This window comes from Poecilia formosa, unplaced genomic scaffold (assembly GCF_000485575.1).
Source record: "Poecilia formosa unplaced genomic scaffold, Poecilia_formosa-5.1.2 Scaffold493, whole genome shotgun sequence".
In the NCBI taxonomy this organism is placed as follows: domain Eukaryota; kingdom Metazoa; phylum Chordata; class Actinopteri; order Cyprinodontiformes; family Poeciliidae; genus Poecilia; species Poecilia formosa.
In genome coordinates this window covers 174,464-185,948 of record NW_006800432.1, presented here as the reverse complement: position 1 = coordinate 185,948, position 11,485 = coordinate 174,464, and the positions used below count along the sequence as shown (strand labels likewise).

At 49.0% G+C, this 11,485-nt stretch overlaps 1 protein-coding gene across 2 annotated transcripts in view; it reads right to left on the bottom strand.

Annotated features, from left to right (window-relative positions):
- Nucleotides 1-10,105, bottom strand: part of baiap2l1a (BAR/IMD domain containing adaptor protein 2 like 1a) — a 13,629-nt gene extending 3,524 nt beyond the window's left edge. Inside the window, exons 1-12 of one of the 2 annotated variants that reach the window (XM_007578826.2) lie at nucleotides 9,766-10,105; nucleotides 8,175-8,250; nucleotides 8,013-8,099; nucleotides 5,744-5,805; nucleotides 5,411-5,482; nucleotides 5,202-5,336; nucleotides 3,115-3,267; nucleotides 2,903-3,040; nucleotides 2,427-2,544; nucleotides 2,133-2,346; nucleotides 1,205-1,264; nucleotides 993-1,131 (exon numbers count right to left, since the gene is read on the bottom strand). In XM_007578826.2, the coding sequence (XP_007578888.1) occupies nucleotides 993-1,131; nucleotides 1,205-1,264; nucleotides 2,133-2,346; nucleotides 2,427-2,544; nucleotides 2,903-3,040; nucleotides 3,115-3,267; nucleotides 5,202-5,336; nucleotides 5,411-5,482; nucleotides 5,744-5,805; nucleotides 8,013-8,099; nucleotides 8,175-8,250; nucleotides 9,766-9,816 (1,305 nt within the window). In that variant the 5' untranslated portion in view covers nucleotides 9,817-10,105. Of the gene's footprint in view, nucleotides 1-992; nucleotides 1,135-1,204; nucleotides 1,265-2,132; nucleotides 2,347-2,426; nucleotides 2,545-2,902; nucleotides 3,041-3,114; nucleotides 3,268-5,201; nucleotides 5,337-5,410; nucleotides 5,483-5,743; nucleotides 5,806-8,012; nucleotides 8,100-8,174; nucleotides 8,251-9,765 lie in introns of both variants that reach the window. The other variant, XM_007578825.2, reaches the window with a different exon arrangement.
- Between the last annotated feature and the right edge of the window lie 1,380 nt (nucleotides 10,106-11,485).

Here is an 11,485-nt window from a genome sequence, read left to right as displayed (position 1 = left end):
GGAAAGTTAGATTTCTATGTGCTAAAAAACTAAAATCCAGGTAACTGGTGGAAGGATTTGGGACTGGAGACGTATCAGAGGAGAAACTCCCTGATGTAGCAGATGAACAATGAAGGACAACAAAGCGTGTCCGACTTTACCTGCTTTCTGTTTTGATAAGTCAGCAGTTGAAGATCCTGCCAGCACCTTTAACCCTCTCCATGGCAACCTGCCCTGCCTCGGTGTTTGTCCACCGAAAAACTGACCAATCAGACCAGGAGTTTCCTTCAGGATGGAGGCGGCCCAGCAAGCTGCTCGGGGTGTGGAGCTGCTGATAAGACCGGGACTGAAGTCCAACCTGAGGGAGTGGAGTATCGACTGCTCTGACACGGCAGGAAACACAACCCAGTTCAGACTGGGGAGCTCCCAGCAGCTCCCTGTCCCCAGGAAGAGGAGGGAAGGTCTTTATCTGGAAACAGGAGACGAGTTCTCCAGGTTTCATTTCAAAGCTTTTATATTCTGGTGTTAAATCAACTTTTAGCCAGTGGAGCCTCATGTCAGTAGGATGGAAGTCCAGGGGTCAGAGGTCAGCTCTGGTTGAAGAAAACACCTCAAAGTATTCACACCCCATCATGCATCTAAATATAACCCAGTCAATAAACTTCAGCAACCACAGTCCAGATGCTTTGGTTCTAGAGACCAACCAGCATCCTGGAGTCTGGACCGACAGGACGGCCCTGATCAGAGCAGGAGAATCAGGGGTGAGAGACGCTGATGACGTTTGCTTGCTCTGCTCCAAACCACCAACATGGGCAAGATGCACATCAACCGCACACCCCACAGTGAAGCATGGTGGTGGCAGTGTCATGCTGTTCTTCGGCAAAGGAAGGATGGAACACAACAAGGTTCTACTGTGTCTTGTTTTAATGTGAAACAGGTCCAGGCGTGTGGATGCTTTTATTTTGACAGTAGACAGACTGGAGATCGGAGCAGTGGGTCGGTTCGGTACTGACCGTGTTCTGAGGCGGAGGCGTTTCTGGGAGTGCTGGTTTGGACGGGTTGACGTCGCTGTAGTCGGGTGGCGGCAGCAGGACAGGCTCGTAGTCTTCATCGCCCTCCTCTTCCTCCTGCAGGCTGGCGGCGCTCAGGCTGCTGCTACAGAGGAACAACACGTCAGCAGAGAAGCTCTGACTCCGCCCCCTGACCTGCAGCCATGTCTCCATACCTGCTGGACGTGCCCTGGTCGGCGTAGGGCCGGCAGTATGACGAGGGGAACCAGCCGCGTCTGGACACACACACACACACACACACACACACACACACCAGATGAGTGCTGCCATCAGGTCTGATCTGCAGTCAGAATGTCATTTGGAGAAACCGTCGGCTCATCAGACGGTTCAGAGTCTGAAGGACCTCCAGCACAAAGAGCATCTTAACGAGACGACACAGAAACTGCAGCGCCTCCTCCTGACAGGAAACGAGTTGAAGCACGTGGAGGAACCAGAACCAGCTGCTCCTCCTGGACCTGCTGCTGATGAAGCTCCACTAAAGGCCTCAGAGAGGAAGAGAGGGAAACATACCAGGCATACTTTCTACCCTGCTGCATCACAACAGAAAGATTTCAACCCGTCCTTCCAGCTGAGCCTCTGAGTCACCGCCTCCGCTGCCGGGAACTGAAGCTTTCCTCCTGGGGGGCGTGGCCTCTGAGCAGCCAGTGACCCGCGCATGGTTGGAACCCAACAGAACCGGTTCTGACCAGCTTGCTGTGGTTCTGTCTGAGGCCACTGGGTCCACCACTTTGACAACTGAAGCTGGTTCTGATACCCAGATGCAGGAGGTTCGGATCCATCCAGCAGAACCTGTCCAGGAGTCACACTAAGCAAGGAACTGCAAGTTCCGAGTTCTGCCCTGTGGGAACCAAATCTGGCCCGGTTCCTACAGATCTGGCCCATAGGAACCGGATCTGGATGTGGTGACAGGGACTGGATTGCATCGGACTGAGCTGGACAGAATTTTGACTGAACTCTAGATACCAGGATCCGGACCGGACCAGATCTGTGCTGACCTGGGCTAGTCCAGAACTAGGCATCAACGGGTACCCAGCATACACCAACCAGAACCTCCTGCGGTCCTGTTGGACCCTGACCACTCACTGCTGCGTCCGGTCCAGCTCTCCGTACAGCCAGCCGTCCTTCTCCTGGTGGATGAGCAGCGTGATGACATCACCGTGGTCGAAGCTGAGCAGCGTGTCGTCGTTTCCCGCCGTGTGGGGGAAGATGGTCTTGACCCGGGACTTGGTCCCCCCACTGAGACCGGAGGACATGGACATGGACCTGGACCTGGACAGGTCTCCCAGGCTGCCCTGCTCTGGAGGACAAAGGGACATTCAGGAGGACTTCCTGGCCGGGACGGCGCAGCGTTCTGGACAGGCGTGTCTCTGGTGGTACCTGAGCTGAGGTCCGAAGGCGGGCTCAGAGGGGTTCTGGGCTCAGGGTTGAACATGTTGGCCAGTGGGCTGATCTTCAGCGGCGGCGCCGGAGGCGGAGTCAGTGGGCTCACGTGGTTCTGAGGAACAACAAGGAAACTCAGATGAGCGTCTCAGGTCCAGAACCTCATAAATCAGACAAGTTCTTATCAGAACCATAAGTCAGCCAGAACTTCCTCTTTAGCTGGACTTTACCCAGAGCTAGAGAGCAAACACCGTCTCATGTGGACTGAGCAGGAAGTTCCCACACTGCTGGGTTCTGCTCTTTGACCCAAACGACGGACGAAACGTTCTGACCCAGTTCCTACTGATCTAAAGTAACGAGAGCATCTGCAGCATCTGTTCTAGTCAGAAACTTAGGATCCTATGAGGCTCCTCAGCTCTTCTGTCAGAACATTTCACTGAGCACAACCAGAACCGGAACCAGCAGGTTCTCACCTTGCTGTGGTGTGTCTGAGCCGACTCTGGGTCGGCGGACAGACCCTGGATCATGGAGGTCACCGTGTCGGGAACCTTGTCCATGTTCCTGCATTTCTCCTGCCAGGTGGGCAGTCTGGTGCTCAGCAGCTCTCTGGCCTGGCGGACAGAAGGACAGAGGGTTAAAGGTCGTGACCCCACTGAGGAAGACGCAGGTCTGCGTCCGGCCTCACCTTGTCGTGGAAGCTGCTGAGCTGAGAGGAAAACATGCAGTGCTTCTCAGCCAGGAACCAGAAGCGCCTCTTCTCCTCCACCAGCGCCTCTCTGCAGCCGTCAGCAATGAACTTCTGCATGTCCATCTGGCGGGACGAGATGGTCTCCAGGTACTGCAGAGACACAGCAGGGGACACGCGCCGGACATGAGGACCTGGATTCACTTCCCAGTGTTTCCTGTGTTGTTGTTTGGATCGGTGAACGTGCCGTCATCATGTATTTACACTCACAGCTGCTGCTTATCATAAACCAGCTGCTCTTTGCTTTTATTGCTCCAGTTATTAGTTTAGTGCCGACAGACACGGAGTGAAAACAGCAGATCAAGGCACTGATGAGGTCAGGAGCTTTGGGTGCCTTTCTGCCCCAAACACAAATTAATCATTTCCCTTTCATATTGGTTTGACTGCACCAAAATGTTTTTCTGCTGCGTCTCCTCCATTTTCTCCAGATCGTCATGGTGATCGAGTCTCGCCTCTTGGTTTTCCTTCAAATATCAGAGATGGAGGAGCAGCTCCGATTCAGTGCTGCCTGTCCTCAAGTCGGCCGCCGGTCGATGCATCAGCTGATGAAGCTGCTGGAGAGCTTCAGCTTTCAGCTCCGCCACAAGAGGTCGAAGCTTCTGGGTTCGTTCTGGAGGGAGTGTCGACCAAACGTCGGGTTCAACACGGCCTGTTAGTTGGGTTACAGAGGACTCTGGGACGGCCCAGTCCAAACATGCATGGGGGCCGTTTGTACAGCTACACCATCATAATCAACAGCAACAAACTGAAGTACAAAACCTGTTATAACAGGAAAAATGGGGTTCATTTTTCAGTCATGTTTTCATCATGTTATTCATTTAAAATATTAGTTTTATGCTAATATTTGGCTCTAAAACAGCTAGATATTTATAAATATCAAAACTGTGACATTTATAAATTAATTCACGTGGTAAAAATGTGAAAAGTCAACATGCAGGAAAACCTCAGAGCTGTGACTCAGCTGTTTGCTATGAGATTCCTGAGATTATCTTGAAGAGGACATTTCTGTTCGTCCCTCATCTGCTGGTAAAGAAATGTTGTTTACCTGAAGCCAAGAGGGCGGGGCTTAAGGGGGCGGGGCTTAAAATCCTCCTGGATGAATAAACAGACACGAGTTCAGCAGATTTTATGAAGAACTGAGGGAAATGACAGAAGAGGCTCCAGCAGGTCAAAGATGAGCTGTTGGAGCCGGTTGATCAGGAATAGAAAGTGTTCCAGGCCTCTTCCCCTGAGCTTCATCCATCTCTGAAGTCCGGCCCCTAATCCGCCTCGGCTGGATCCAGTTCAGGAAACGAGCGGACGGACCAGCGAAACATTAACCACCCCAGCAGAGAGAAAAACATTTTCTGTTGTTCTTTCAGGTTCACTGGAGGAGGATGAGGAGAGCTGTGTGAGGAAGAGTTTTTCCTGCCGGAAGGAGTCCGGGAGAAACTTCCCACTTGGAAAACAGGCTTCAGGGTCTTGTCTTCCATTTTCAGCCTTGAACTAGATTTCAAATTCTGAGTAAAACAGGATGGGATGCCATTTTTACCCACTGGTTCTGTTTTTATGACATAACCTGAGAAAGTCCAAAACGTCCAGATTCAAACACATTTAAGAGACTCTTGATTTTTCAGCCAACTTGTTGTTCAGTTCAGGAAATATTGGACAGGTTGGTGGGTTCTGATTGTTTCTGGAAGTTCAGACTTTTAGTCAGTGGGACAGAAATTCATCCAAATCACTGATGGCAGGTTTTATTCTTCCTGGAAACATCTCAAGTCAGTCTCTTCCTTTTCCAGATTTTCAGATCATATATTTAGAAAATCAACAGGATTTGCAGCTGTGGCTCATGAAATGCATCATCGACTGGGTTCAACGCTGAACCGACTCCGGTTCATAGAGTAACATCTGGAGAAGGGCGTTGCTACGACGACGCCTTGAGCTGTCCAGAGGGCGGCTCCATCTGGGCCGGCCATCATCCAAACAGAAGCATTCAGCAGAACCTGGAGAAGCAGAGGTCAGAGGTCGGGGCAGTGTGGCCGTCTCACCTCGTTCTCCTTTAGGTCGTACTTGAACGCGTGCTTGGATTGACCTTTCCTCCTGAGCTTCTTCAGGTCAGTCTGGGAGCGGTCCAGAGACTCCTGCTTCTGTTTGTAATCCGTCTGGTAGCGCTTGAAGGTAGCCTGGGGACAGACAGAAGACGGAGACATGAGACATGGACGTCCTTCAGACGGAGGCGCTGAAGTCAAACACTCACAGTCATGTACTTTACGTCCATATCCGTCTTCTTCTCCAGCTCCACGATGATCTCTCTGTGGAACCGCTTGAACTGCAGAGAGAAACGTTCAGATCGTCCATCTCCTCCAAGGATGCAGAGCGCCCCCTAGAGGGAGACGTGCCAACATCTCCACCCAGTAACCCAGTGCCAGTCCAACACAGTAGAAACGTCCTTCTGTTGGACTTGATATCTGGATTCAAATCTAAGATCTACTGATCCAACCAGAGGTTCTGGAAACCGTTGCACAGCTAAACCCAAATATTTAATAATTTATCACTTTGCATTTCTGAAATATGATTTTAAGCTACTTACATTCTCCTCCAGTTCAGTGTGCAGCTTCCAGTGGCTTTCTGCCATTTCCATCAGAACAACACCTGCAAGACAACGTGTCATGTTCAGGTCATCAGGGCGGCTGCTTTCTTCCACAACACGACACTGAAGCTCGTTCTAGCTAACCGCTTTATTATGGTCTGGAGTTGCTGGGGAGGAAGATACTAATAAACCTTTACCACTCTGCAACAAACCAGTAAGTGTTTAAACAATGAGGAGCTACTCAGTCCAACAGAACAGAGAGAAGTTCAGCTGCAGAAAGCATGTCAGTCACAGCGAGTAGAATCACGGCGAGGTGGGAACAGACAAAACGAGCCGCTGAGGAAACCAATCAACCACCAAACCCCTCAACCATGAGAATGAGCAAATAAAATAGAAACAACAAACTGTTCAGAACAAATGGTCAAACTGGGCATGGTGGGAATACTTAATGGGTTTATTGGTTTCAGAGTCCAACCCAGTACGGCATCCAGCCCAACCCGGTTTCATTCACAGCTTAGTTTCTACACAACTTGTTTCAATGTTTGATCATTCATCTGAGGGAAAAGTTCTGGTACCGTTCAGAAACGGGCTTTAGAGCAGAGAGAGCAGCACTGGATGGAACCAGTACAAAACCAGACCAGAACCCATCCATCTGGTTCTGTCAGCAGCTAACTCCAGCCTCTTTAATCCAGGTCAGACTATGGATTAATAATCTGACTGGCCTTCTTCCTTTGAGTCGGGAGCACCTCGGACCGGAACAGCCCCGCCTCTTTGGTTCTGATAAGGGAGCCGGATGGGCTGGGTCAGAACCTGAACTTTGGTCAGAGCCGTCATCACCTGCTGATGGCCATTAAAGATGGCCGCCGCCTCTCTGAGTCAGGACGAGCCGACGGCAGCGGCGCTTTGACCGCCTTCACGATGAGCGGTAACTAGTTACTGTACTCGGTTCCAGTAACTAGTTAATTTACTCGGTTACAGTAAATGGCCTTTTAGAAACAGTTTTACTACAAAGTACTTTACTTTTACTTGAGTAATAATACTCTGAAGTACCGTTACTCTTACTGGAGTAAAACTGTAGCTGAATCAGTTTTAGAGAGAATCCTGTTTGAACTGCAGCTCAGTGTGTGTGGCCAAAACCGTGGCCACACACACACACACACACACACACACACACACACACACACACACACACGTTCTACTAATTTAAGCTTTAATATTGAAAGTGTTCCTTCTGCTTTAATTTATGATCATGCTATTTATTTGTGTTCAACTCTCTATTTTAGTCCTTAAAATAAAAAGCTTTGCTCATAACTGATGACATCATTCAGCTGCGGGGGAGATGACCTTTGACCCCAGGCCATCAGAGCTGACCTAATCATCTTTAAATGGTCAGATCCACCATGTTTTCTCCATGAAGGTTAAATTAGTTTCTCCTCCTGTCTTGTTGTCCGTGACGGTTTGGTTCCTGGTTTAGTGGAGGAGCGTCTCCAGCTGATCTGCACAGGAATTTCACACAAACATGGGCGTGGCCTGCAGCAGGTCACCTGACCAGTATGGGTCTGAACCCGGTTCTGATTGGGTCCAAAGAGGCAGAAGCTGCAGCGCGTCTCAGGAGAGAAACATTTGCTGCAGCTGAAGGCGGCCATTGTTCACCACAGGGTGCGGCTGAGAAACCTGATCCTGATTCATAACAGGAACCTCACTGCAAAACACATGGCAGAGCCGCAGCTCGGCCCGGTACCGGGCCGGTACCGGGCCGGTACCAGCACTGAAGAGGAGCTTCCAGAACCGCAGTGCCATAGGTCCAGTAGAACCCTGAGCTGCTTCAAGATACTGGTTGCTCTCCAGAACCAGAACCTCAGACTGAAGCTCTGGTTTTATTTGGGGTCGTCCGGGTCATGGGGCTGAACATGCAGCCAGCGCTGCGTGGCCTGGTGCCACCAGTGACACAGGAAACAATGGATATATTATTAATGCGCCTTTGGAATGACGGTGCTTTATAAATAAGATTGATTGATTGATTGATTGATTGATTGATTGATTGATTGATTGATTGATTGATTGATGCGCAGGACCCTAAATCTCTGTTTTCCCTCAAACAGACATGAATCTGGCCTCTGGCCACAGATTTATAGATCACTGTTTTCATACTGACTGGTTTTCCCAGGGTCACTGAATCAGCATCATGTTGGGCTGAAAGTTTGAGCTCATTAATGGCGACCCTAGTGACGCCATGGCAACCAGGCCTGAACCAATCAGCTGCACTCACCCAGCTCCCTGGACATGGGCGACACCATGGCATTCTCTCCGATCTTTGACACGGCGTTGAAGTAAGATTTTCCGGCCGTGGTCATGGCTGCAGGAGAAAACCGCCATGAACATCATCATCATCATCTGCCCCAGTGACCTCTGGTGACCCCAGTGACCTGACCTGTGACGGACTTCTCGTAGCTCTTTCCCAGGTTGATGAGGTTCCTCAGGGCCGGGTTGAACTGCTCCATCACATTCTGTGAACCAGAACCAGAAACCAGTTAGTCCCACTGCTGCTGCTTTCCCGGTAAACATCTCTGATCGTTTGAGGAAGAGGAGAGCGAGTCCCCTTGCCGCTCTGGGTGGAGAGCCAGGTCAGAGTCACTTCCTGCAGTTGGTCTATAAATATCGTCATGACGACAATAACCTTCAATCTTTAACTTGACCTCCATGCTGGGAAAACACAAAGTCGTGTCTGTGTATCTTTGTGGGGCGTTTCCATCCACTTCCATTCGTTTTGAAGAGCCAGCCCCCCCGTCACAAACCGAACCCCCGACCCAGGAGCCGCAGTTCCCCTCATGGCACCAGGATGCAGACAGAAACAACATAAAAACCTGTTCACACACACCTGAAGAGATCAAGGACAGGAAGGACTTTATATGGAAAGAGTCCAGTTCCTGGTTCCATCTCTTTCCCAGTTTGACCTTTGACCTCCAGGCTGGTTCCTTCCAGCCAGGACAGATTAATGAGGAGTTAATCTAATAATCAAGCTGCGCCTCCTGGTTCCTGATGAAGTGTGAAGCTCTGGTTTAACTGGTTGAGCCTAAAACGACGCAGGACAGGCTGCAGTGTGGAAGCATGCGCCGTATCTTATCTCCTTCCTGTAATCTGGATTACGGTTGAACATCATCAGATATTCCAGTTTATTGAACCTGATAACAGAACATGGATTACTCACAAAGATTAGCCAATCAAGATGAGGATTGATCTGTTCACAGCTGGATTAAAACATTTCACAAACTTTTACTCTGTCCCTGAAAGATTTCTCTAATCTCATGTTTCACTCCAACAACAACTGAAAAGATAAAGTAATCTGAGTTATTGACAGATTAGAAAATGTGACTCCTGCCTCAGAAATGAACCATTCTGGCCGACAATAAGCCGTTTGAGCTCATCCATGTTCTGAGAAGAGGCCGAGTCGCTGTTTGGGTCCAGAGGAGCAGAAGCTGGGTTTGCTTCTGCCTGAGGCCGGCTGGGCTCTCATACCTGACACAGGTGGAGGTGAGCTGTGTAAACATCCAGCGCACGAGATAACCCATCAGAAACTGAAGACTCAGTCAGTTCAGCTGAGAACGGCCCGTTTCCCCAGACAGCAGAACCGGTCCGGAACCAGGACGGACCGGACCGGCGGCTACACACCCAGACTTTAATTAAAGACCAACTTCAAATTAATCAGTGAAATACACAAACATAGAAACAAGATTTAGATGTTTTATCTCGTTTCAAATCACCAGAAAAAAACAAACATCCAGATGGACTAGAAAGAGCAGCAGGTGAGCAGTCTCACCTGAGACAGTGTGTCTGTCCCAGGTGTTTCTGTCCCAGGTGTTTCTGTCCCAGGTGTTTCTGTCCCAGGTGTTTCTGTCCCAGGTGTTTCTGTCCCAGGTGTTTCTGTCCCAGGTGTTTCTGTCCCAGGTGTTTCTGTCTCAGGTGTTTCTGTCTCAGGTGTTTCTGTCTCAGGTGTTTCTGTCCCAGGTGTGTGTCTGTCTCACCTTGAACGTGCTCTCCGTCAGCTTGCTCACTCCGTCGGGCGTCCTCGCCATGACTGCAGCTCGTCTCTCTTCCAGGTAGCAGAACTCAGTAAAACCCAAACGTGGTTCCGTAATCCCGGCTTGTCCTCGGTGCCAGTAGAACTCCCAGCGGCTCCAGTCTGGATCTCGGTTCCGAGCTTGAGGCCAGAGACGTTTCGGGACTCAGAGGCGGACCGACTGCTGGGCGGACTGGTCCGGACCGGGACACGGAGGAGGAGGGCGGGCCCTGTGACGTAACGAGGCGTCACTCATTAAAGTCAACAGGTGGGAGAGAAGCGCTTATTAAATGACGAGGCATCGATCAGTGAAATGCTCTGCGGGGCCAGCAGGGGGCGCTGTTTCAATATGACAAGGTATAAAGCTGTTTTTAAATCATGTTTTTGCTTTTTAAGGCCTAAATGTTTAACTCAGCCACACTGGCGAAGCTGAAGTTGGTTTCCGATTCCAGCTTTCGATTCGGGAAATGGCTAAAGGGCGATTCCACCTAATTTTTCACTACCTTCCGCATCTTTAATTGACTCTAGTTTAAAAACTACAACACCTAGATTCTTCAAACCTGCACTGGATTATTCTGCTCTAGTAGCAGAATATTTTAAACCATGTTTGGGATTTGTGAAACCTTTTTCTGATTTGTGAAACTTTGATAAAGGTTGATTTCAGACCTTTTTTGGATCTTCATCACATGAGAGCTGCTCCAGGGGTCTGTTAATGAAGTGAAGTTTCACAAATCAGAAAAGGTTTCAGAAATTCCAAACATGGTTTAAAATATTCTGCTATTACAGCAGAATAATCCAGTCCATATTTGAAGAATCTAGGTGTTGTATTTTAGGAACTGGAGCAGTTCTAGTGTGATCCAGATGCAAAAAAGTGGTAAAATCAACCTTTCAAATCAGAAAAGGTTTCAGAAATCCCAAGCATGGTTCTAAATATTCTGCTACTAGAGCAGAATAATCCAGTCCAGGTTTGAAGAGTCTAGGTGTTGTAGTTTTTAAACTAGTTGGTAAAAGATGCAAAAGGTAATGAAAAATTAGGTGGAATTGCCCTTTAGCCATTTCCCGAATCGAAAGCTACAATCGGAAACCAACTTCAGCTTCGTGCCACACTGGAGGAGTTTTGAGGAGGGTAGGGGATAGCTGCAGCATTTATTCTGGCCCATAATTTGATGGTTGGTGCCAGACCTGGCCACTGGGTTCATGGTACCCGACCAGCCCCGGCTCCAGACGGGTTTAACAGGGGGCATCGGCTTATTTTGGGCCGGGGGGGCAACATGAATCTACGTAGCAATAATAATATTACTCAAGTAAAAGAAAAAGGTACATTGCAGTAAAACTACTGTCATAAGAACCTTTTTTACAAAAAAGTTACTCAGAAAAACACAGACAGCTAGTCATGTCTGTGTTGTAACAAGTACTACAACACAGACAACATCAGTAGCCTACAGGCTGCTACTTAACAAGCTTAAGGTGCTGTATTGGTGTTAGCTAGTCATCTGTTAGCTAACATTAGCTAGTCATCTGTTAGCTAACATTAGCTAGTCATCTGTTAGCTAACATCAGCTAGTAATCTTTTAGCTAACATTAGCTAGTCATCTGTTAGCTAACATTAGCTAGTCATCTGTTAGCTAACATTAGCTAGTCATCTGTTAGCTAACATTAGCTAGTCATCTGTTAGCTAACATTAC